At 47.3% G+C, this 25,835-nt stretch overlaps 1 protein-coding gene across 4 annotated transcripts in view; it reads right to left on the bottom strand.

The window, feature by feature from the left end:
• Window positions 1-25,835, bottom strand: part of LOC109887543 (DIS3-like exonuclease 1) — a 40,504-nt gene that overhangs the window by 2,943 nt on the left and 11,726 nt on the right. For 3 of the 4 annotated variants that reach the window (XM_031820882.1, XM_031820881.1, XM_031820883.1), the window contains 15 exons: window positions 22,392-22,527; window positions 20,915-21,082; window positions 18,481-18,559; window positions 16,361-16,537; window positions 15,078-15,247; window positions 14,807-14,968; window positions 13,593-13,852; window positions 5,681-5,773; window positions 4,682-4,836; window positions 3,397-3,475; window positions 3,133-3,262; window positions 2,326-2,486; window positions 1,137-1,291; window positions 536-714; window positions 128-273 (listed from right to left, as the gene is read on the bottom strand). In XM_031820882.1, the coding sequence (XP_031676742.1) occupies window positions 128-273; window positions 536-714; window positions 1,137-1,291; window positions 2,326-2,486; window positions 3,133-3,262; window positions 3,397-3,475; window positions 4,682-4,836; window positions 5,681-5,773; window positions 13,593-13,852; window positions 14,807-14,968; window positions 15,078-15,247; window positions 16,361-16,537; window positions 18,481-18,559; window positions 20,915-21,082; window positions 22,392-22,527 (2,250 nt within the window). Of the gene's footprint in view, window positions 1-127; window positions 274-535; window positions 715-1,136; window positions 1,292-2,325; window positions 2,487-3,132; window positions 3,263-3,396; window positions 3,476-4,681; window positions 4,837-5,680; window positions 5,774-13,592; window positions 13,853-14,806; window positions 14,969-15,077; window positions 15,248-16,360; window positions 16,538-18,480; window positions 18,560-20,914; window positions 21,083-22,111; window positions 22,147-22,391; window positions 22,528-25,835 lie in introns of those variants that run through there. The other variant, XM_031820884.1, reaches the window with a different exon arrangement.

The following is a 25,835-nucleotide window of genomic DNA, read 5'->3' on the forward strand; positions in this document are numbered from 1 at the left end:
CCTTACTGTTATGACCTTACTGTTATGACCTTACTGTTATGACCTTACTGTGATGACCTTACTGTTATGACCTTACTGTGGTATGAAGACCAGCTCTACTGTTATGACCTTACTGTTATGACCTTACTGTGGTATGAAGACCAGCATGCCGTTGGCTCTGATGGTGTAGATGACCGCGTCGGCCACACAGCGCTCGTCTGTCTCTGGGTCTTTGTCTCTGAAGTAGAGGCACTGGAATAGCTCTGTGGACACCTTCTGGGCATGCTGTGCTGCCTAGGGTGTCAGAGGGTAGAGGTTAGAGTTCAGGGGTCAATGTCACAAGATAACCATCTTCACAGGGGATTTTCTACAGTAAAAGACTCCACGCACTGTGCTCTATACTCCCATGTCATTTATTGAAACAACGTTGACCCTTTGGCCTTCATCACCCCCAAGTCGTCTGTTTGGAGATGAATGATATCTTCTCTTATCTCATTGGATCTTTATTTCGTTTTTTAATGCTATTGTGGATGTTTGGTATTGCTACGATACTGACCCTGTTCTTGTTGTTGATTTGCTGAGCCACCTCCTCCAACTCTTTGTTACTGGCTAAGGCCTTGGCTGGCCCCGCCCCCTTCTCCATGGCGATGGCTGCGGTGAGCAGGCGGTGGACGATCATGTCGGCATAGCGACGGATGGGAGAGGTGAAGTGGGTGTATCGGTCCAGAGCCAGACCTGAAGGAAGAGACACAGAGGTAAACAAATCATCTCTGTCCAGATATAATCTGGGCCCTGAGAGTAGATCTGTCCAGATATAACCTGGGCCCTGAGAGTAGATCTGTCCAGATATAACCTGGGCCCTGAGAGGAGATCTGTCCAGATATAACCTGGGCCCTGAGAGTAGATCTGTCCAGATATAACCTGGGCCCTGAGAGGAGATCTGTCCAGATATAACCTGGGCCCTGAGAGGAGATCTGTCCAGATATAACCTGGGCCCTGAGAGTAGATCTGTCCATAGTGATAGTACTGGTTCTGAGGACATTAGTTACCATAGTGATAGCACTGGTCCTGAGGACATTAGTTACCATAGTGATAGCACTGGTCTTGATGACATTAGTTACCATAGTGATAGCACTGGTCCTGAGGACATTAGTTACCATAGTGATAGTACTGGTCGACAGGGCAGGCTCCGGTAGAGAAGTAGAGGGCATTAGACATGGCCATGGTAGCCATCACCCTCAGCAGCCGGTTCACCAGCGGGTCCCGGGGGTCCACGGCCCGGTCCAGAGAGTCAGCCAGGGCCTTGTTTGACCTGGGACAGGGAGTCAAGGTTATGGGTTGAACTTTACTGCTATCTGTACGTTTGGATTAGTTGTTATTTTGGTTGACTGGTGTGCAGACATGGGATCAAACACATTTGTCAAATACTTGGGAGTTTTCACTTTTGGGAGTATTCCATTTGTTCCATTGCACAAGGCAAAACTACATGAAGTGCAAGTCAATCATTTGACATATTTAATATGAGACATGTCTGGAATGTTCCACGTCTCTGTTCAAAGATGATAATAATTCCATGCATATCGATGCATATCCATATCGATGCATATCCATATCGATGCATATCCATATCGATGCATATCCATATCGATGCATATCCATATCGATGCATATCCATATCGATGCATATCCATATCGATACATATCCATATCGATGCATATCCATATCGATACATATCCATATCGATGCATATCCATATCGATGCATATCCATATAGATACATATCCATATCGATGCATATCCATATCGATGCATATCCATATCGATGCATATCCATATCGATGCATATCCATATAGATACATATCCATATCGATAGTTCCACGGCTTATAACATAGTTAATAGAAGTGTTATTAACACAGCTTATAACCTGTACCTGGTGTCTATGTATAGTTAAATGGCTGGTTAGTTAGTGACACCATAGTAACAGTCTACCTGGTGTCTATGTATAGTTAAATGGCTGGTTAGTTAGTGACACCATAGTAACAGTCTACCTGGTGTCTATGTATAGTTAAATGGCTGGTTAGTTAGTGACACCATAGTAACAGTCTACCTGGTGTCTATGTATAGTTAAATGGCTGGTTAGTTAGTGACACCATAGTAACAGTCTACCTGGTGTCTATGTATAGTTAAATGGCTGGTTAGTTAGTGACACCATAGTAACAGTATACCTAGTGTCTATGTATAGTTAAATGGCTGGTTAGTTAGTGACACCATAGTAACAGTATACCTAGTGTCTATGTATAGTTAAATGGCTGGTTAGTTCGTGACACCATAGTAACAGTATACCTGGTGTCTATGGTGAAGCCGCGTGCCCGGGCACTGTCCTGCAGCTGGTTGAAGAACTCCTGGCGTGGGGGCGGGTGGTGGCGCAGCAAGGCCTGCTGGGGGAAACTCTCCTGGATCTTACGGGCCACCCAGTGGTTGGCATAAATCATGCACTCTGCCACCTGGAAACACACCCATCTCCATCTTGTTAGCTAGGATGTACATTGGCTAGCTCCTTGATAGGAATGACAAGCAGGATTCGTTGGCTAACATGCTATGGTTTCTACTTCTTCAAATAGTCAGTTACAACAGTCAAACATTACAAAAACAAACATTACAACATTAAACATTACAACAACAAACATGACAACAACAAACATGACAACAACAAACATGACAACATTACAACAATCAACATTACAACAACAAACATGACAACAGTCAAACATTACAACAACAAACATTACAATAACAAACAACAAACATGACAACAGTCAAACATTACAACAACAAACATTACAACAACAAACATGACAACAGTCAAACATTACAACAACAAACATTACAACAACAAACATTACAATAACAAACATTACAACAACAAACATTACAACATCAAACATAACAACAAACATGACAACAGTCAAACATGACAACAGTCAAACATTACAACAACAAACATTACAACAACAAACATTACAAGAAACATTACAAAAACAAACATGACAACAGTCAAACAATTGTATGTATGTTTTTTTTGTCGCACAAGAAAACAGTGAACAGAAATATGAATTCAAACGTCTGTTGCTACAATGATTTGTTCCCCACCGTCTCATGGACCTCCAGTGGCTGTCTGGGCACCAGGGCTGTGATGTTCCTGTCCTCATCCAGCTGCGCCCTCACCTCTACCCCCTCCAGCTCCAACGCTCCTCCCTTGTCCCTCTGGGCACGCAGCTGTCTGGTGGACAGATGTATGGTGCATTTATGGAAGTGTTATCTAATCATTGTTAAAGAATGGTGAACAGAAACCCTCTAGTACCCAACAGACCACGTGGATGAGCCAGTGATTAACAGAAACCCTCTAGTACCTACCTGGCCACGTGGGTGAGGGTCTCCAGGGCCTGGGTGAGCTGGGCCAGCTTAGCATCCCTCTCCCCAGGTGGTAGCTGGGCTATAGAATAATAATCATATAACTTTATTGACAACACAACGAAGAAATAGTAGTAGTGCACTACTTTAGACAGTCTGGAGAAGGGTAGTGCACTACTTTAGACAGTCTGGAGAAGGGTAGTGCACTACTTTAGACAGTCTGGAGAAGGGTAGTGCACTACTGGAGAAGAGTAGTGCACTACTTTAGACAGCCTGGAGAAGGGTAGTGCACTACTTTAGACAGTCTGGAGAAGGGTAGTACACTACTTTAGACAGCCTGGAGAAGGGTAGTGCACTACTTTAGACAGCCTGGAGAAGGGTAGTGCACTACTTTAGACAGCCTGGAGAAGGGTAGTGCACTACTGGAGAAGAGTAGTGCACTACTTTAGACAGCCTGGAGAAGGGTAGTGCACTACTTTAGACAGCCTGGAGAAGGGTAGTGCACTACTGGAGAAGAGTAGTGCACTACTTTAGACAGTCTGGAGAAGGGTAGTGCACTACTGGAGAAGGGTAGTGCACTACTGGAGAAGGGTAGTGCACTACTTTAGACAGTCTGGAGAAGGGTAGTGCACTACTTGAGAAGAGTAGTGCACTACTGGAGAAGAGTAGTGCACTACTGGAGAAGGGTAGTCTCCTCTCCATTCAGCAGTATTATAACCTGATGGTACCTAGTTCTGGGACCTCTGTCTCCTCTCCATTCAGCAGTATTATAACATGATGGTACCTAGTTCTGGGACCTCTGTCTCCTCTCCATTCAGCAGTATTATAACATGATGGTACCTAGTTCTGGGACCTCTGTCTCCTCTCCATTCAGCAGTATTATAACATGATGGGACCTAGTTCTGGGACCTCTGTCTCCTCTCCATTCAGCAGTATTATAACATGATGGTACCTAGTTCTGGGACCTCTGTCTCCTCTCCATTCAGCAGTATTATAACATGATGGTACCTAGTTCTGGGACCTCTGTCTCCTCTCCATTCAGCAGTATTATAACATGATGGTACCTAGTTCTGGGACCTCTGTCTCCTCTCCATTCAGCAGTATTATAACATGATGGGACCTAGTTCTGGGACCTCTGCCTCCTCTCCATTCAGCAGTATTATAACATGATGGGACCTAGTTCTGGGACCTCTGTCTCCTCTCCATTCAGCAGTATTATAACATGATGGTACCTAGTTCTGGGACCTCTGCCTCCTCTCCATTCAGCAGTATTATAACCTGATGGTACCTAGTTCTGGGACCTCTGCCTCCTCTCCGTTGAGCAGAGCCTGGGCCAGCTCATAGTAAAGCTGGTAGGAGGATTGGATTAGTGTACGACCGTACCACACCGTGTTCACCGCCAGGGTCTGGGCATCCAGGTCCCACATGACGCTCATGGCATACCTGGACACACGGACACACACAGAGGGACACACAGACACACACGGACACGCACAGAGGGACACAGAGGGATACACACACAGAGGGACACAGAGGGACACAGAGGGAGACACACACAGAGGGACACAGAGGGAGACACACACAGAGGGACACAGAGGGAGACACACACAGAGGGACACAGAGGGACACATGGACACACAGAGGGACACAGAGGGACACATGGACACACAGAGGGACACAGAGGGACACACAGAGGGACACACAGAGGGACACAGAGAGGGACACACAGAGGGACACAGAGGGACACACAGAGGGACACAGAGGGAGACACACAGAGGGACACACAGAGGGACACACAGAGGGACACAGAGGGAGACACACAGAGGGACACACAGAGGGACACACAGACAGCTGTTAATGAGGCACGGACATACAGCCTCAGACTACTTGATAGTTCCAACCAACGTTATGAGAGTGACCTAAGACTAAATGAATCATCCTGATGAACTTCACTGAGGTTTACAGAGCAGAGGTCAGAGGTCAGTGTGTTGTGGTGTCAGTAAGTATTGTTCTTTCACCTGTCCACTCCTCCCAGCAGAGGTCAGTGTGTTGTGGTGTCAGTAAGTATTGTTCTTTCACCTGTCCACTCCTCCCAGCAGAGAGCAGAGGTCAGAGGTCGGTGTGTTGTGGTGTCAGTAAGTATTGTTCTTTCACCTGTCCACCCCTCCCAGCAGAGAGCAGAGGTCAGAGGTCGGTGTGTTGTGGTGTCAGTAAGTGTTGTTCCTTCACCTGTCCACTCCTCCCAGCAGAGGTCAGAGGTCAGTGTGATGTAGTGTTGATCTCTCACCTGTCCACCCCTCCCAGCAGAGAGCAGAGGTCAGCACTGAGGACAGCAGGCAGCATGTCATACCTGCGGTCGGCCAGGTAGTACGTGGTGGCCCTGAGAACATGACAGAAGAGAGAGTTTACTGGAGATAACACAGTCACCAGCAGGGGGCGACTGACCCCACAACATCAGACCGTACTGACTGTCAGACTGGGGGAGGGAGACGGACAGGAGGGACGTGTCAGAATTGTTGACTTTTGGGTATTCCAGGGTCACTTTAAGGGAGGAGATATCCAACAGTGGGTTAACTGCCCCTGAGGGCAGGGTAGCCTAGTGGTTAGAGCGTTGGACTAGTAACCGAAAGGTTGCAAGTTCAAACCCCCGAGCTGACAAGGTACAAATCTGCCGTTCTGCCCCTGAACAAGGCAGTTAACCCCACTGTTCCTAGGCCGTCAATTGAAAATAAGAATTTGTTCTTAACTGACTTGCCTAGTTAAATAAAAATGATTCACCAAATGATATTTTGAAAGAGGAAGCAAAATATTTTAAGCATTTGTTTTCTTTTCCGTCTCCTCCATTTCCACTGAATGATGTGAACTGTAAGGATTTATTTCCTAATAATAATAATAATGTATAATGAACACATTTACAGAAAGACCTGTGTGAAGGCCAACTTACAGAAGAGGAACATTTTGAGGCAATAAAATCTTTTCAGTCTGGAAAAACACCTTCCATAGCTTGATGGTAAAACACCAGGGCTTGATGGTAAAACATCAGGCCGTGATGGTAAAACACCTTCCATAGCTTGATGGTAAAACACCTTCCATAGCTTGATGGTAAAACACCTTCCATAGCTTGATGGTAAAACATCAGGGCTTGATGGTAAAACACCAGGGCTTGATGGTAAAACACCAGGGCTTGATGGTAAAACACCAGGGCTTGATGGTAAAACACCAGGGCTTGATGGTAAAACACCAGGGCTTGATGGTAAAACACCAGGGCGTGATGGTAAAACACCAGGGCGTGATGGTAAAACACCAGGGCTTGATGGTAAAACATCAGGGCTTGATGGTAAAACATCAGGGCTTGATGGTAAAACACCAGGGCTTGATGGTAAAACACCAGGGCTTGATGGTAAAACACCAGGGCTTGATGGTAAAACACCAGGGCTTGATGGTAAAACACCAGGGCTTGATGGTAAAACACCAGGGCTTGATGGTAAAACACCAGGGCTTGATGGTATACCAGTAGAATCAGACCTTTTCTTGACGTACTCAACAATCCATTATTAGCATGTTTTAATTACTCTTATACAAACGGTAGACTTTCAGGTACTCAACAAGAAGGTCTGATTTCATTACTACTAAAACAGGACCCAGGTGGTATGTATAAAGATCCAGTCTATTTAAAAAACTGGAGGCCTCTAACACTTCAATGTTGTGATGCGAGAAGCCTGGTAAAATGTATAGCACATTGAATAAAAAAGGTTTTTACCAAATATTGTTTATATTGGAGATAATGTACGACAATTTCTTGAAAGAATTGAACATTATGAAACATCGAAGATACCAGGTCTGGTCTTCATAGCAGATTCTGAAAAGGCGTTTGATAAAGTACGACGAGAATTAATGGATTACTTTAACTTTTGGTGAATCTCTTATCCAATGGGTTAAAGTTATGTATAGCAACCCCAGATGTAAAATAGTAAACAATAGTTACTTGTCAGAAAGTATTGAGCTTTTAAGAGGAGTAAAACAAGGCTGTCCGTTGTCTCCATATCTATTTATTATGGCCATTGAAATGCTAGCTATTCAAATTGGATCCATCAAGAACATCAAGGAGTCAGAAATCTAGGGGGTAAAAACTAAAGTGTCAATGTATACCGATGACTCTAGTTCTTTTCTTAAGTCCGCAATCTGGATCCCTGTACAGTCTCAATCTGGATCCCTGTACAGTCTCAATCTGGATCCCTGCACAGTCTCAATCTGGATCCCTGCACAGTCTCAATCTGGATCCCTGTACAGTCTCAATCTGGATCCCTGTACAGTCTCAATCTGGATCCCTGTACAGTCTCAATCTGGATCCCTGCACAGTCTCAATCTGGATCCCTGTACAGTCTCAATCTGGATCCCTGTACAGTCTCAATCTGGATCCCTGTACAGTCTCAATCTGGATCCCTGTACAGTCTCAATCTGGATCCCTGTACAGTCTCAATCTGGATCCCTGTACAGTCTCAATCTGGATCCCTGTACAGTCTCAATCTGGATCCCTGTACAGTCTCAATCTGGATCCCTGTACAGTCTCAATTTGGATCCCTGTACAGTCTCAATCTGGATCCTTGTACAGTCTCAATTTGGATCCCTGTACAGTCTCAATCTGGATCCCTGTACAGTCTAAATCTGGATCCCTGTACAGTCTCAATCTGGATCCCTGTACAGTCTCAATCTGGATCCCTGTACAGTCGCAATCTGGATCCCTGTACAGTCTCAATCTGGATCCCTGTACAGTCTCGTTGAATATCTTGATCCCTTTTCTAGCCTCTCTGGATTACAACCTAATTATGACAAGTGTACCATATTACGTATTGGATCGTTAGAAAACACAGTGTTTACACTACCTTGTAGTTTACTAATAAAATGGACGGATGGTGAAGTAGACATACTTGGTATTCACATCTCTAAAAAATATTAATGAACTTACCACAATTAATTTAAATAGAAAGTTAGCAAAAATAGATAAGATTCTGCAACCATGGAGAGGTAAATAGTTGTCTATTTCTGGTAAAATCACATTGATGAACTCTTTGGTCCGATCCCAGTTTACTGACTAATGGCGCTGCCTACTGCAGACGACTCATTTTTTAGATCATATGAGCAAATAAATATTTCATTTTATTTGGAATGCTAAGCCAGACAAAATTAAACGTGCCTATTTATATAATGAATATGAGTTTGGGGGCTAAAATGATTCAATATTAAAGCTTTCAACCTCTCACTAAAAGATTTATTCATTCATAAATTAAATTTAAACCCAAATTGGTTCTTCAGTAGATTATTAAGAAAAGCTCGTCCTTTGGTTCAAAAATGGCTTTTTTGCCTTTATACAGAATACAACTTCTCATTTCTGACTAATTATTATTATTTATTTTTTTAACCTTTATTTAACTAGGCAAGTCAGTTAAGAACAAATTCTTATTTTCAATGACGGCCTAGGAACAGTGGGTTAACTGCCTGTTCAGGGGCAGAACGACCTTGTCAGCTCGGGGGTTTGAACTTGCAACCTTCCGGTTACTAGTCCAACACTCTAACCACTAGGCTACCCAGTAACATTTTGAGGCAATAAAATCTTTTCAGTTTGGAAAACCACCAGGGCTTGATGGTATGCCAGTAGAAGTGTATCAGACCTTTTTTTTTTGATGTACTCAAAGATCCATTAATTGCTCGTTTTTTGGAAAGGAAATGTTGTTTAAAGTATCGCCCTTTCTTAAACAAGCCATACAAAAGCTGGGTACAAATTTCAGTTTTATCCTCCTGAAAATAAAGAACAAATATTACATCAAATGTCAAACTTAAACTTAAAGTTTAAAGGTTAAACTGAAATATACTGATGCATTAAAAAACATCTTCATGGATAAAAAAAGAAAAAAAAAGAAAAGAAAAATGGTATTATATTTATTAATGATATTAAGAATAGAAATGTAGGAGTTATGTCACATACAGTTATTGAAAATATATGGGAATATCTGCTCAATCCAAACGTACAACCAACTGATTACAGCACTACTTTAAAATGGAGGAGGCAAGTGGAAAAGGGAGAAGGCAGGGAACTAGTTTGTCTGTCATATAGTAAAGATACTAATTGGCTGAAAGGAACTGGCATAAATAGAAAAATATACCAGTTTCATCTGAGGACAAACATGTTGACAGATGCGCCACACAGGTTGCAAAAATAAATGGGAGGAGATTTGCGATGTACCGATTCCATGGTTTATGAACTGGTACAAAAAACTACACTTGATTCAACACTGAGTTTTTCAATTGAAGTTATATCAATTTAAGTGGTGATAGGTTGGGATGGGCTGAGAGGGTGGTCTATGGTGATAGGTTGGGATGGGCTGAGAGGGTGGTCTATGGTGATAGGTGGGATGGGCTGAGAGGGTGGTCTATGGTGATAGGTTGGGATGGGCTGAGAGGGTGGTCTATGGTAATAGGTGGGATGGGCTGAGAGGGTGGTCTATGGTGATAGGTTGGGATGGGCTGAGAGGGTGGTCTATTGTGATAGGTTGGGATGGGCTGAGAGGGTGGTCTATGGTAATAGGTTGGGATGGGCTGAGAGGGTGGTCTATGGTGATAGGTTGGGATGGGCTGAGAGGGAGGTCTATGGTGATAGGTTGGGATGGGCTGAGAGGGTGGTCTATGGTGATAGGTTGGGATGGGCTGAGAGGGTGGTCTATGGTGATAGGTTGGGATGGGCTGAGAGGGTGGTCTATGGTAATAGGTTGGGATGGGCTGAGAGGGTGGTCTATGGTGATAGGTTGGGATGGGCTGAGAGGGTGGTCTATGGTGATAGGTTGGGATGGGCTGAGAGGGTGGTCTATGGTGATAGGTGGGATGGGCTGAGAGGGTGGTCTATGGTGATAGGTGGGATGGGCTGAGAGGGTGGTCTATGGTGATAGGTGGGATGGGCTGAGAGGGTGGTCTATGGTGATAGGTGGGATGGGCTGAGAGGGTGGTCTATGGTGATAGGTTGGGATGGGCTGAGAGGGTGGTCTATGGTGATAGGTGGGATGGGCTGAGAGGGTGGTCTATGGTGATAGGTGGGATGGGCTGAGAGGGTGGTCTATGGTGATAGGTGGGATGGGCTGAGAGGGTGGTCTATGGGGATGGGCTGAGAGGGTGGTCTATGGTGATAGGTTGGGATGGGCTGAGAGGGTGGTCTATGGTGATAGGTGGGATGGGCTGAGAGGGTGGTCTATGGTGATAGGTGGGATGGGCTGAGAGGGTGGTCTATGGTGATAGGTTGGGATGGGCTGAGAGGGTGGTCTATGGTGATAGGTTGGGATGGGCTGAGAGGGTGGTCTATGGTGATAGGGTGGGATGGGCTGAGAGGGTGGTCTATGGTGATAGGTTGGATGGGCTGAGAGGGTGGTCTATGGTGATAGGTTGGGATGGGCTGAGAGGGTGGTCTATGGTGATAGGTTGGGATGGGCTGAGAGGGTGGTCTATGGTGATAGGTTGGGATGGGCTGAGAGGGTGGTCTAGGGTGATTGGTTGGGATGGGCTGAGAGGGTGGTCTATGGTAATAGGTTGGGATGGGCTGAGAGGGTGGTCTATGGTGATAGGTTGGATGGGCTGAGAGGGTGGTCTATGGTGATAGGTTGGGATGGGCTGAGAGGGTGGTCTATGGTGATAGGTTGGCATGGGCTGAGAGGGTGGTCTATGGTGATAGGTTGGGATGGGCTGAGAGGGTGGTCTAGGGTGATTGGTTGGGATGGGCTGAGAGGGTGGTCTATGGTAATAGGTTGGGATGGGCTGAGAGGGTGGTCTATGGTGATAGGGTGGGATGGGCTGAGAGGGTGGTCTATGGTGATAGGGTGGGATGGGCTGAGAGGGTGGTCTATGGTGATAGGGTGGGATGGGCTGAGAGGGTGGTCTATGGTGATAGGGTGGGATGGGCTGAGAGGGTGGTCTATGGTGATAGGTGGGATGGGCTGAGAGGGTGGTCTATGGTGATAGGTTGGGATGGGCTGAGAGGGTGGTCTATGGTGATAGGTTGGGATGGGCTGAGAGGGTGGTCTATGGTGATTGGTGGGATGGGCTGAGAGGGTGGTCTATGGTGATAGGTGGGATGGGCTGAGAGGGTGGTCTATGGTGATAGGTTGGGATGGGCTGAGAGGGTGGTCTATGGTGATAAGTGGGATGGGCTGAGAGGGTGGTCTATGGTGATAGGTTGGGATGGGCTGAGAGGGTGGTCTATGGTGATAGGTGGGATGGGCTGAGAGGGTGGTCTATGGTGATAGGTGGGATGGGCTGAGAGGGTGGTCTATGGTGATAGGTGGGATGGGCTGAGAGGGTGGTCTATGGTGATAGCTTGGGATGGGCTGAGAGGGTGGTCTATGGTGATAGGTTGGGATGGGCTGAGAGGGTGGTCTATGGTGATAGGTGGGATGGGCTGAGAGGGTGGTCTATGGTGATAGGTGGGATGGGCTGAGAGGGTGGTCTATGGTGATAGGTGGGATGGGCTGAGAGGGTGGTCTATGGTGATAGGTTGGGATGGGCTGAGAGGGTGGTCTATGGTGATAGGTTGGGATGGGCTGAGAGGGTGGTCTATGGTGATAGGTTGGGATGGGCTGAGAGGGTGGTCTATGGTGATAGGTTGGGATGGGCTGAGAGGGTGGTCTATGGTGATAGGTGGGATGGGCTGAGAGGGTGGTCTATGGTGATAGGTTGGGATGGGCTGAGAGGGTGGTCTATGGTGATAGGTGGGATGGGCTGAGAGGGTGTCTATGGTGATAGGTTGGGATGGGCTGAGAGGGTGGTCTATGGTGATAGGTTGGGATGGGCTGAGAGGGTGGTCTATGGTGATAGGGTGGGATGGGCTGAGAGGGTGGTCTATGGTGATAGGGTGGGATGGGCTGAGAGGGTGGTCTATGGTGATAGGTTGGGATGGGCTGAGAGGGTGGTCTATGGTGATAGGTGGGATGGGCTGAGAGGGTGGTCTATGGTGATAGGTTGGGATGGGCTGAGAGGGTGGTCTATGGTGATAGGTTGGAATGGGCTGAGAGGGTCATGTGACTGCTTTATATCAAGGTACCATGTTTGTAAAACATATGTATATGTCCCCCGAAGAGGAGGAAGATATGTCTTTCGAAGAGGAGGAAGATATGTCCCCCGAAGAGGAGGAAGATATGTCTTTCGAAGAGGAGGAAGATATATGTCCCCCGAAGAGGAGGAAGATATATGTCCTCCGAAGAGGAGGAAGATATATGTCCCCCGAAGAGGAGGAAGATATATGTCCTCCGAAGAGGAGGAAGATATATGTCCCCCGAAGAGGAGGAAGATATATGTCCCCCGAAGAGGAGGAAGATATATGTCCCCCGAAGAGGAGGAAGATATATGTCCCCCGAAGAGGAGGAAGATATATGTCCCCCGAAGAGGAGGAAGATATATGTCCTCCGAAGAGGAGGAAGATATATGTCCTCCGAAGAGGAGGAAGATATATGTCCCCCGAAGAGGAGGAAGATATATGTCCCCCGAAGAGGAGGAAGATATATGTCCTCCGAAGAGGAGGAAGATATATGTCCTCCGAAGAGGAGGAAGATATATGTCCCCCGAAGAGGAGGAAGATATATGTCCTCCGAAGAGGAGGAAGATATATGTCCCCCGAAGAGGAGGAAGATATATGTCCCCCGAAGAGGAGGAAGATATATGTCCCCCGAAGAGGAGGAAGATATATGTCCCCCGAAGAGGAGGAAGATATATGTCCTCCGAAGAGGAGGAAGATATATGTCCTTTGACGAGGAGGAAGATATATGTCCCCCGAAGAGGAGGAAGATATATGTCCCCCGAAGAGGAGGAAGATATATGTCCTCCGAAGAGGAGGAAGATATGTCCCCCGAAGAGGAGGAAGATATATGTCCCCCGAAGAGGAGGAAGATATATGTCCTCCGAAGAGGAGGAAGATATATGTCCCCCGAAGAGGAGGAAAATATATGTCCTCCGAAGAGGAGGAAGATATATGTCCTCCGAAGAGGAGGAAGATATATGTCCTTTGACGAGGGGGAAGATATATGTCCCCCGAAGAGGAGGAAGATATATGTCCTTTGACGAGGGGGGGGGTGTAGGAGTTAATACACGTTTTCTTTATTTAAATAGATGGAGGACCTGGCACATGCCTCACAGACACTCAAACACACTCCCCCTCTCCCTCTCACCTAGCGCGAGCCTCCAGGTCTGTCAGGGACCCCTCTTTAACAAAGTGTGTGACGTCAGCGATGTGAACACCCAGCTCTAATCTCTCACCCCGCGGGCCGGGGGGGAGGCTGCGTATGGACAAGGTGTCGTCTACGTCCTCACAGCCCCGAGGGTCGACGCTGAACACCAGGTGGGTTTGTCTCAGATCCCGTCTGGTGATCACCTCGGCAGGGTCTACTGACCAGGGGCTCTCAGGGGAGGACACTGGCATCTCACCGAGCTAGAAACACACAAATAGATACGCAGTGATGCATACATCAACATGCAGACACACACAACAAGAAATATACATTTAAAAACTAAAAACAAGCCTCATTTCGACATAAGTACTCCGCTGCATCTACAGGGTTTCCCAACAGGACAAGTTTATGGAAGTAAGGACAACAATTTACATCTTAGTGCAAAGACTGACTTTACTATAACCTACCTGGATACAGATCTCTATGAGGATGGTGTATTATACTATAACTGGATACAGATCTCTATGAGGATGGTATATTATACTATAACCTACCTGGATACAGATCTCTATGAGGATGGTGTATTATACTATACCCTACCTGGATACAGATCTCTATGAGGATGGTGTATTATACTATAACTGGATACAGATCTCTATGAGGATGGTATATTATAACCTACCTGGATACAGATCTCTATGAGGATGGTGTATTATACTATAACCTACCTGGATACAGATCTCTATGAGGATGGTATATTATACTATAACCTACCTGGATACAGATCTCTATGAGGATGGTGTATTATACTATAACTGGATACAGATCTCTATGAGGATGGTGTATTATACTATACCCTACCTGGATACAGATCTCTATGAGGATGGTATATTATACTATACCCTACCTGGATACAGATCTCTATGAGGATGGTGTATTATACTATAACCTACCTGGATACAGATCTCTATGAGGATGGTGTATTATACCCTACCTGGATACAGATCTCTATGAGGATGGTGTATTATACTATACCCTACCTGGATACAGATCTCTATGAGGATGGTGTATTATACTATACCTGGATACAGATCTCTATGAGGATGGTGTATTATACTATACCTGGATACAGATCTCTATGAGGATGGTGTATTATACTATACCCTACCTGGATACAGATCTCTATGAGGATGGTGTATTATACTATAACCTACCTGCGCCTCAGAGAAAGGAGGTACGTGGATGCAATTCTCTATGAGGATGGTTTGGACCTCAGTCTCCAGCTCCCCAGCCCGGCCCAGCACCCTGACACTGTGTCCGTTAGGGTAGAGGGAGGTGCTGTCCCACGAGTCCAGACGAACTATCACCCGGTGATCCTGGAGAGACGGAGGAGATGACAGGCTTCATGTCCTTTCAACAGTCAGAGACTTAAAGCAAGTTCACCTGATTCAACCACTCTACTAATCATCAAGTCTTTGGTCTGACCTGTAGTTTGTCAGCCTGTTGGGTGCTGATTCGGATCTTGGGGATGCGTTGGTCCCAGGGCGTGGCCAGGATACGCTGGGAGTTCCTGCTCTGTGATTGGGTCTCCTCCTTAGGGGGAAAGGTCACGACATAGTCCCTCCAGTTCCTCTGAAGGATCCCTACCACACGACCTGGAGGGAGGAGGGAGGGGTGAGAGAGGTAGGGAGGGAGGAGAGAGGGAGAAGATAGAGAGGAGGGGGAGAGAGAGGGAGAAGAGAGGGAGGGAGAAGGAGGGAGAAGAGAGGGAGGGAGGCGAGAGAGAGGAGGGGGGAGAGAGAGGGAGAAGAGAGAAGAGAGAGGAGAGGGAGAAGGACGAGAGAGAGGAGGGGGAGAGAGAGGGATAAGAGAGAGAGGAGGGAGGGAGAAGAGAGGAGGTGGAGAGAGAAGAGAGAGAGGAAGAAGAGAGAGAGAGGGAGAAGAGAGAGAGAGGAGGGGGAAGAGAGAGGGAGAAGAAAGAGAGGAGGAGGAAGAGAGAGAGGAAGAAGAGAGAGAGAGGGAGAAGAGAGAGAAGAGAGAGAGAGAGGGAGAAGGGAGAGAGAGGGAGAAGAGAGAGAGAGAGGGAGAAGAGAGAGGGAGAAGAGAGAGAGAGGGAGAAGAGAGAGGGAGAAGAGAGAAGAGAGAGGAGAGAGGAGAGGGAGAAGAGAGAAGAGAGAGGAGAGAGGAGAAGGACGAGAGAGAGGAGGGGGAGAGAGAGGGATAAGAGAGAGAGGAGAGGGAGGGAGAAGGAGGGAGAAGAGAGAGAGAGGGAGAAGAGAGAGAGAGGGAGAAGAGAGAGGGAGGGAGAAGAGAGAGAGAGGGAGAAGAGAGAGAGAGGGAGAAGAGAGAGAGAGGGAGAAGCGAGAGGGAGGGAGAAGAGAGAGAGAGGGAGAAGAGAGAGGGAGGGAGAAGAGAGAGAGAGGGAGAGGGAGAAGAGAGAGAGAGGGAGAAGAGAGAGAGAGGGAGAAGCGAGAGGGAGGGAGAAGAGAGAGAGAGGGAGAAGCGAGAGGGAGGGAGAAGAGAGAGAGAGGGAGAAGAGAGAGAGAGGGAGAAGAGAGAGGGAGAAGTGATAGAGGAGTAAATGATATGTTACATTAATGTAATTCTCATCTTTATACTGTATGTACTGTCTAGTATCTCATCCATTCAGGAAAGACAGAGGTGAGTAATTGAGACAGGAATTAGGTCAGTAGTGTGTGTGTGTGTGTGTGTGTGTGTGTGTGTGTGTGTGTGTGTGTGTGTGTGTGTGTGTGTGTGTGTGTGTGCACCTGTGGCCATGGGTTGGCTCTGTGTCTCGTCTCCCTTCTCCTCCCCCTGTCCCTCCGTCAGTGCTGTGGTTCTCCCCCTCCACTCCCCCTTCGGCAACAGCTCCACGGCAACCATATCGCCATGCACCGCCCGGTTACGATTCTTCCCCCCACACACCAGCACATCACTGTTCAGCTCTGGGAGAGGATGCACAGTGACACACGTTGTTGTGTTGTTTTTGGCTCTCTGGTCCTCCAGCACTTTGGATTTGAAATGATATGACGACGATGATGATGTTACGATGATGATGATGAGGTTAACGTGCCGACTGGCAGCTTTCATTTGAGGGGATTTTATCATCTATATATTTGTGTACAGGGGCGGCAGGGTAGCCTAGTGGTTAGAGTGGAGTTGCGGCAGGGTAGCCTAGTGGTTAGAGTGGAGGGGAGGCAGGGTAGCCTAGTGGTTAGAGTGGAGTTGCGGCAGGGTAGCCTAGTGGTTAGAGTGGAGGGGCGGCAGGGTAGCCTAGTGGTTAGAGCGTTGGACTAGTAACCGGAAGGTTGCAAGTTCAAACCCTTGAGCTGACAAGGTACAAATCTGTCGTTCTGCCCCTGAACAAGGCAGTTAACCCACTGTTCCTAGGCCGTCATTGAAAATAAGAATTTGTTCTTAACTGACTTGCCTAGTTAAATAAAGGTAATTAAAAAAACATAGTTGCCCCATTTTAGGGGACCAAACGTTTTGGGACAAATTCACCTGTATTTGTATTAAAGTTGTAAAAAGTGGAAGTATTTGGTTCATGGTACTCAATGACGACATCAAGCTTGTGACTCTACACATTTGCCGTTTGTCTTGGTTGTTTTCTGTGCCCAATAGAAATGAATGGTAAATCATGTTTGATTGTAAATAAGAATAGTCTACATTCATGTGGAACCTACCCTGATTAAGGATAATCCTGAATGTGAATAATGAGGAGTGAGAAAGTTACAGACCCACAAAATATCCTACCCCCAAGACATGCTAACCTCCCCCCCATTACAATAACAGAGGAGATTAGCATGTTATATCCTACCCCCAAGACATGCTAACCTCCCCCCCATTACAATAACAGAGGAGATTAGCATGTTATATCCTACCCCCAAGACATGCTAATCTCCCCCCCATTACAATAACAGAGGAGATTAGCATGTTATATCCTACCCCCAAGACAGGCTAACCTCCTCTCATTACAATAACAGAGGAGATTAGCATGTTATATCCTACCCCCAAGACATGCTAACCTCCTCCCATTACAATAACAGAGGAGATTAGCATGTTATATCCTACCCCCAAGACATGCTAACCTCCCCCCCATTACAATAACAGAGGAGATTAGCATGTTATATCCTACCCCCAAGACATGCTAACCTCCTCCCATTACAATAACAGAGGAGATTAGCATGTTATATCCTACCCCCAAGACATGCTAACCTCCTCCCATTACAATAACAGAGGAGATTAGCATGTTATATCTACCCCCAAGACATGCTAACCTCCCCCCTATTACAATAAGAGAGGAGATTAGCATTTTATATCATACCCCCCAAGACATGCTAACCTCCCCCCCATTACAATAACAGAGGAGATTAGCATGTTATATCATACCCCCAAGACATGCTAACCTCCCCCCCATTACAATAACAGAGGAGATTAGCATGTTATATCCTACCCCCAAGACATGCTAACCTCCTCCCATTACAATAACAGAGGAGATTAGCATTTTTAAGGGGGTATGATATTTGTGCGTCTGTAACTTTCTCTCTCATCATTATTCCTGATTCATGTAGGATGACCTGTAATCATGGTATCAGTAATAAACTCAACTGGGTCAGAACGTCTGCAGGTACTCCTGAACATAGAAACAGAATCTCATTATGCCCTGATTGACTTGAATGGGCAGGGCCTGTTCTACTCATTCTAGTTCTGTGCTCCTGAAGACCAAGAGACATGCACACTGGCTGATCATATAGGAGATGTTTAATCCTGTGTTCAGTATGTGTAGGCTATGTGATCCCTGCAGGGGAATTGAACCCACAACCTCACGCTGAAGGTCAAACAGAACAGTTTGAGGTCATAGGGTCGGTTAAGTTGAGGAACTCACCTGAGCTCTTGTTAGAAGAGCCCTCAAAGCGGACGAAGGCTTCATGCTGGGCACGGTGCTTGTTCACATTCAGAGTGCCCTGGAATGGAAGGACAGAGAGACATAGAGACTTAGTGCCCTGGAATGGAGGGACAGAGAGACAGAATACTTAGTACCCTGGAATGGAATGGAGGGACAGAGACACAGAAGACTTAGTACCCTGGAATGGAGGGACAGAGACACAGAAGACTTAGTACCCTGGAATGGAGGGACAGAGACACAGAAGACTTAGTACCCTGGAATGGAATGGAGGGACAGAGACACAGAAGACTTAGTACCCTGGAATGGAGGGACAGAGAGACAGAAGACTTAGTACCCTGGAATGGAGGGACAGAGAGACAGAAGACTTAGTACCCTGGAATGGAGGGACAGAGACACAGAAGACTTAGTACCCTGGAATGGAAGGACAGAGAGACAGAAGACTTAGTACCCTGGAATGGAGGGACAGAGACACAGAAGACTTAGTACCCTGAAATGGAATGGAGGGACAGAGACACAGAAGACTTAGTACCCTGGAATGGAGGGACAGAGAGACAGAAGACTTAGTACCCTGGAATGGAGGGACAGAGAGACAGAAGACTTAGTACCCTGGAATGGAGGGACAGAGACACAGAAGACTTAGTACCCTGGAATGGAAGGACAGAGAGACAGAAGACTTAGTACCCTGGAATGGAGGGACAGAGACACAGAAGACTTAGTACCCTGGAATGGAGGGACAGAGATGCAGAAGACTTAGTACCCTGGAATGGAGGGACAGAGACACAGAAGACTTAGTACCCTGGAATGGAGGGACAGAGACACAGAAGACTTAGTACCCTGGAATGGAGGGACAGAGACACAGAAGACTTAGTACCCTGGAATGGAGGGACAGAGACACAGAAGACTTAGTACCCTGGAATGGAGGGACAGAGAAGAAAACTTTTTTTAATGTAATTTAGCAGACGCTCATATCCAGAGCAACTTACAGGAGCAATTAGGGTTAAGTGCCTTGCTCAAGGGCACATCGACAGATTTCACCTAGTCAGCTCTAGGATTCGAATCAGCAACCTTCTGGTTACTGGCCTAACCGCTTAACCGCAAGGCTAGCACCCAGCCCACATTGGGGGGACATTTTCATTTCATAGAAATTTGTATTTCTTTGTGTTTTCGGTGTTTGCTTTTCTCCAGAGTTGTTGTTTTTCTAGGCCTCAAAATGGCTGTTGAGGAGGACCTTCACATCTGGGTGTAGTTTGGAGTAAAGAGGAGGACCTTCACATCTGGGTGTAGTTTGGAGTAAAGAGGAGGACCTTCACACCTGAGTGTAGTTTGGAGTAAAGAGGAGGACCTTCACACCTGAGTGTAGTTTGGAGTAAAGAGGAGGACCTTCACATCTGGGTGTAGTTTGGAGTAAAGAGGACCTTCACATCTGAGTGTAGTTTGGAGTAAAGAGGAGGACCTTCACATCTGAGTGTAGTTTGGAGTAAAGAGGAGGACCTTCACATCTGGGTGTAGTTTGGAATAAAGAGGAGGACCTTCACACCTGCGTGTAGTTTGGAGTAAAGAGGACCTTCACATCTGGGTGTAGTTTGGAGTAAAGAGGACCTTCACATCTGAGTGTAGTTTTGAGTAAAGAGGAGGACCTTCACACCTGAGTGTAGTTTGGAGTAAAGAGGACCTTCACATCTGGGTGTAGTTTGGAGTAAAGAGGACCTTCACATCTGAGTGTAGTTTGGAGTAAAGAGGAGGACCTTCACATCTGGGTGTAGTTTGGAGTAAAGAGGAGGACCTTCACACCTGAGTGTAGTTTGGAGTAAAGAGGACCTTCACATCTGGGTGTAGTTTGGCGTAAAGAGGACCTTCACATCTGAGTGTAGTTTTGAGTAAAGAGCAGGCACTTCACATCTGAGTGTAGTTTGGAGTAAAGAGGATCTTCACATCTGGGTGTAGTTTGGAGTAAAGAGGACCTTCACATCTGAGTGTAGTTTGGAGTAAAGAGGAGGACCTTCACACCTGAGTGTAGTTTGGAGTAAAGATTACCTTCACATCTGGGTGTAGTTTGGAGTAAAGAGGAGGACCTTCACACCTGAGTGTAGTTTGGAGTAAAGAGGACCTTCACATCTGAGTGTAGTTTGGAGTAAAGAGGACCTTCACATCTGAGTGTAGTTTGGAGTAAAGAGGAGGACCTTCACACCTGAGTGTAGTTTGGAGTAAAGAGGACCTTCACATCTGAGTGTAGTTTGGAGAAAAGAGGAGGACCTTCACACCTGACACAGTCTGCTCTTCATGACTTTATGTGTTACAGTGTGCTTCTGAGAACACACACACACACACACACACACACACACACACACACACACACACACACACACACACACACACACTGCTGTTTAAACACAGTCATGCCCCCTCCACCTGCCTGTATGTATCGGCCAGACTTAATGCCAGCCTCCAGGACCTCGGCAGGCAGGTGTTCAGTGTACTCTCTCTCCGTCCCCTCGCTCCCTTTCTCCTGCAGGGACTGAGCGATGGAGCAGTACAGCTCCAGGGCAGCCTGCAGCTCCGGCCAGAACGTCTGCAGGTACTCCTGAACATAGAAACAGAATCTCATTATCTCCTGATTGACTTGAATGGGCAGGGCCAGTTCTACTCATTCTAGTTCTGTGCTCCTGAAGACCAAGAGACATGCACAAGGTAATGATACACTGGCTGACAATATAGGAGATGTTTTATCCTGTGTTTAGTAGGTGTAGGCTATGTGATCCCTGCGAGGGAATTGAACCCACAACCCTGGGTCTCACTCTTACCAACGGAGCCACACAGGACCGACAACACAGTATACACTATACCAACTGAATGAAAACTGATCTGAACCCATCCCGGCTTCCTGTTTGGGTCCTTTGACTGATGTTCCCTGAGGTTCCATTACCCAGGTATTCTCCTATAGAGGTCCAGTATACAGCAGGGTTCTCATTACCCAGGTATTCACCTATAGAGGAGTATTCAGCAGGGTTCTCATTACCCAGGTATTCACCTATAGACGAGTATTTATCAGGGTTCTCATTACCCAGGTATTCACCTATAGACGAGTATTCAGCAGGGTTCTCATTACCCAGGTATTCACCTATAGAGATTCAGTATTCAGCAGGGTTCTCATTACCCAGGTATTCACCTATAGAGGTCCAGTATACAGCAGGGTTATCATTACCCAGGTATTCACCTATAGAGGTCCAGTATACAGCAGGGTTCTCATTACCCAGGTATTCTCCTATAGAGGTCCAGTATACAGCAGGGTTCTCATTACCCAGGTATTCACCTATAGAGGAGTATTCAGCAGGGTTCTCATTACCCAGGTATTCACCTATAGAGATTCAGTATTCAGCAGGGTTCTCATTACCCAGGTATTCACCTATAGAGATTCAGTTTACAGCAGGGTTCTCATTACCCAGGTATTCACCTATAGAGATTCAGTATTCAGCAGGGTTCTCATTACCCAGGTATTCTCCTATAGAGTTTTCAGTATACCATGGATTCATCTTTAATATTGTTAGCACCATTCAAGGGCAATGGGACAGAACAGGCATTTGAGTACCTGGCGTGTACTATAGTGTTGTACCTGTGTACAGAGGACGTAGACACCACAGTTGAGGCTGTGTGTACTATAGTGTTTACCTGTGTACAGAGGACATAGTCACCACAGTTGAGGCTGTGTGTACTATAGTGTTTACCTGTGTACAGAGGACATAGACACAACAGTTGAGGCTGTGTGTACTATAGTGTTTACCTGTGTACAGAGGACATAGTCACCACAGTTGAGGCTGTGTGAACTATAGTGTTTACCTGTGTACAGAGGACGTAGACACCACAGTTGAGGCTGTGTGTACTATAGTGTTTACCTGTGTACAGAGGACGTAGACACCACAGTTGAGGCTGCTGTACTCTGCCACAGCGTTCTGGTCTTCAGTGATCATCACTACTGGCTTCAGACCTGCCAGGTGGTCATGGTACCACACCGCAGCATGATACACACACCTACAGGGAGGGAGACGAGGACACACCTGCATTACCACACACCTACAGGGAGGGAGACGAGGACACACCTGCATTACCACACACCTACAGGGAGGGAGACGAGGACACACCTGTATTACCACACACCTACAGGGAGGGAGACAAGGACACACCTGTATTACCACACAGATACACACACCTACAGGGAGGGAGACGAGGACACACCTGCATTACCTGTCTCAGCCTCCAGTATTTATGCTGCAGTAGTTTATGTGTCGGGGGGCTGGGGTCAGTTTGTTATATCTGGAGTACTTCTCCTGTCCTATTCGGTGTCCTGTGTGAATCTAAGTGTGCGTTCTCTAATTCTCTCCTTCTCTCTTTCTTTCTCTCTCTCGGAGGACCTGAGCCCTAGGACCATGCCCCAGGACTACCTGACATGATGACTCCTTGCTGTCCCCAGTCCACCTGGCCATGCTGCTGTTCCAGTTTCAACTGACCTGAGCCCTAGGACCATGCCCCAGGACTACCTGACATGATGACTCCTTGCTGTCCCCAGTCCACCTGGCCATGCTGCTGCTCCAGTTTCAACTTCCACCTGACTGTGCTGCTGCTCCAGTTTCAACTGTTCTGCCTTATTATTATTCGACCATGCTGGTCATTTATGAACATTTGAACATCTTGGCCATGTTCTGTTATAATCTCCACCCGGCACAGCCAGAAGAGGACTGGCCACCCCACATAGCCTGGTTCCTCTCTAGGTTTCTTCCTAGGTATTGGCCTTTCTAGGGAGTTTTTCCTAGCCACCGTGCTTCTACACCTGCATTGCTTGCTGTTTGGGGTTTTAGGCTGGGTTTCTGTACAGCACTTTGAGATATCAGCTGATGTACGAAGGTCTATATAAATAAATTTGATTTGATTTTGATTTGATTTGATTACCACACACCTACAGGGAGGGAGACGAGGACACACCTGTATTACCACACACCTACAGGGAGGGAGACGAGGACACACCTGTATTACCACACACCTACAGGGAGGGAGACGAGGACACACCTGTATTACCACACACCTACAGGGAGGGAGACGAGGACACACCTGCATTACCATACAGATACACACACCTACAGGGAGGGAGACGAGGACACACCTGCATTACCACACACCTACAGTGAGGGAGACGAGGACACACCTGCATTACCACACACATACAGATACACACACCTACAGTGAGGGAGACGAGGACACACCTGCATTACCACACACCTACAGGGAGGGAGACGAGGACACACCTGCATTACCACACACCTACAGGGAGGGAGACGAGGACACACCTGCATTACCACACACATACACACCTACAGGGAGGGAGACGAGGACACACCTGCCTTACCACACACCTACAGGGAGGGAGACGAGGACACACCTGCATTACCACACACATACACACCTACAGGGAGGGAGACGAGGACACACCTGCATTACCATACAGATACAGGGAGGGAGACGAGGACACACCTGCATTACCACACAGATACACACACCTACAGGGAGGGAGACGAGGACACACCTGCATTACCACACACCTACAAGGAGGGAGACGAGGACACACCTGCATTACCATACAGATACAGGGAGGGAGACGAGGACACACCTGCATTACCACACACCTACAGGGAGGGAGACGAGGACACACCTGCATTACCATACAGATACAGGGAGGGAGACGAGGACACACCTGCATTACCACACACATACAGGGAGGGAGACGAGGACACACCTGCATTACCACACACCTACAGGGAGGGAGACGAGGACACACCTGCATTACCACACAGATACACACACCTACAGGGAGGGAGATGAGGACACACCTGCATTACCACACACCTACAGGGAGGGAGACGAGGACACACCTGCATTACCATACAGATACACACACCTACAGGGAGGGAGACGAGGACACACCTGCATTACCACACACCTACAGGGAGGGAGACGAGGACACACCTGCATTACCATACACATACACACACCTACAGGGAGGGAGACGAGGACACACCTGTATTACCACACACCTACAGGGAGGGAGACGAGGACACACCTGCATTACCACACACCTACAGGGAGGGAGACGAGGACACACCTACATTACCACACACATACACATACACACACCTACAGGGAGGGAGACGAGGACACACCTCCATTACCACACAGATACAGATACAGAGTGATGCATAAACACACAATTCCAATGTACGTATTATGTACCTACAAATGGCAACAAACTTGACTTGCATTAACTGGCTTAATATTGGGTTTTACAGTAGGCGGAGGAGGATGAAGAGGATGATGAAGGCAGAGGAGTAGGAGAAGGAGGAAGAAGGCGGAGGAGGATGAAGAGGAGGATGAAGGCAGAGGAGTAGGAGAAGGAGGAAGAAGGCGGAGGAGGATGAAGAGGAGGATGAAGGCAGAGGAGTAGGAGAAGGAGGAAGAAGGCGGAGGAGGATGAAGAGGATGATGAAGGCAGAGGAGTAGGAGAAGGAGGAAGAAGGCGGAGGAGGATGAAGAGGATGATGAAGGCAGAGGAGTAGGAGAAGGAGGAAGAAGGCGGAGGAGGATGAAGAGGATGATGAAGGCAGAGGAGTAGGAGAAGGAGGAAGAAGGCGGAGGAGGATGAAGAGGATGATGAAGGCAGAGGAGTAGGAGAAGGAGGAAGAAGGCGGAGGAGGATGAAGAGGATGATGAGGGCAGAGGAGTAGGAGAAGGAGGAAGAAGGCGGAGGAGGATGAAGAGGATGATGAAGGCAGAGGAGTAGGAGAAGGAGGAAGAAGGCGGAGGAGGATGAAGAGGATGATGAAGGCAGAGGAGTAGGAGAAGGAGGAAGAAGGCGGAGGAGGATGAAGAGGATGATGAAGGCAGAGGAGTAGGAGAAGGAGGAAGAAGGCTGAGGAGGATGAAGAGGATGATGAAGGCAGAGGAGTAGGAGAAGGAGGAAGAAGGCGGAGGAGGATGATGAGGATGATGAAGGCAGAGGAGTAGGAGAAGGAGGAAGAAGGCAGAGGAGGATGAAGAGGATGATGAAGGCAGAGGAGTAGGAGAAGGAGGAAGAAGGCGGAGGAGGATGAAGAGGATGATGAAGGCAGAGGAGTAGGAGAAGGAGGAAGAAGGCGGAGGAGGATGAAGAGGATGACGAAGGCAGAGGAGTAGGAGAAGGAGGAAGAAGGCGGAGGAGGATGAAGAGGATGATGAAGGCAGAGGAGGATGAAGGCAGAGGAGTAGGAGAAGGAGGATGAAGGCAGAGGAGGATGAAGGCAGAGGAGGATGAA

The sequence above is a fragment of the Oncorhynchus kisutch genome, unplaced genomic scaffold (assembly GCF_002021735.2).
Source record: "Oncorhynchus kisutch isolate 150728-3 unplaced genomic scaffold, Okis_V2 scaffold3717, whole genome shotgun sequence".
NCBI classification, from domain to species: domain Eukaryota; kingdom Metazoa; phylum Chordata; class Actinopteri; order Salmoniformes; family Salmonidae; genus Oncorhynchus; species Oncorhynchus kisutch.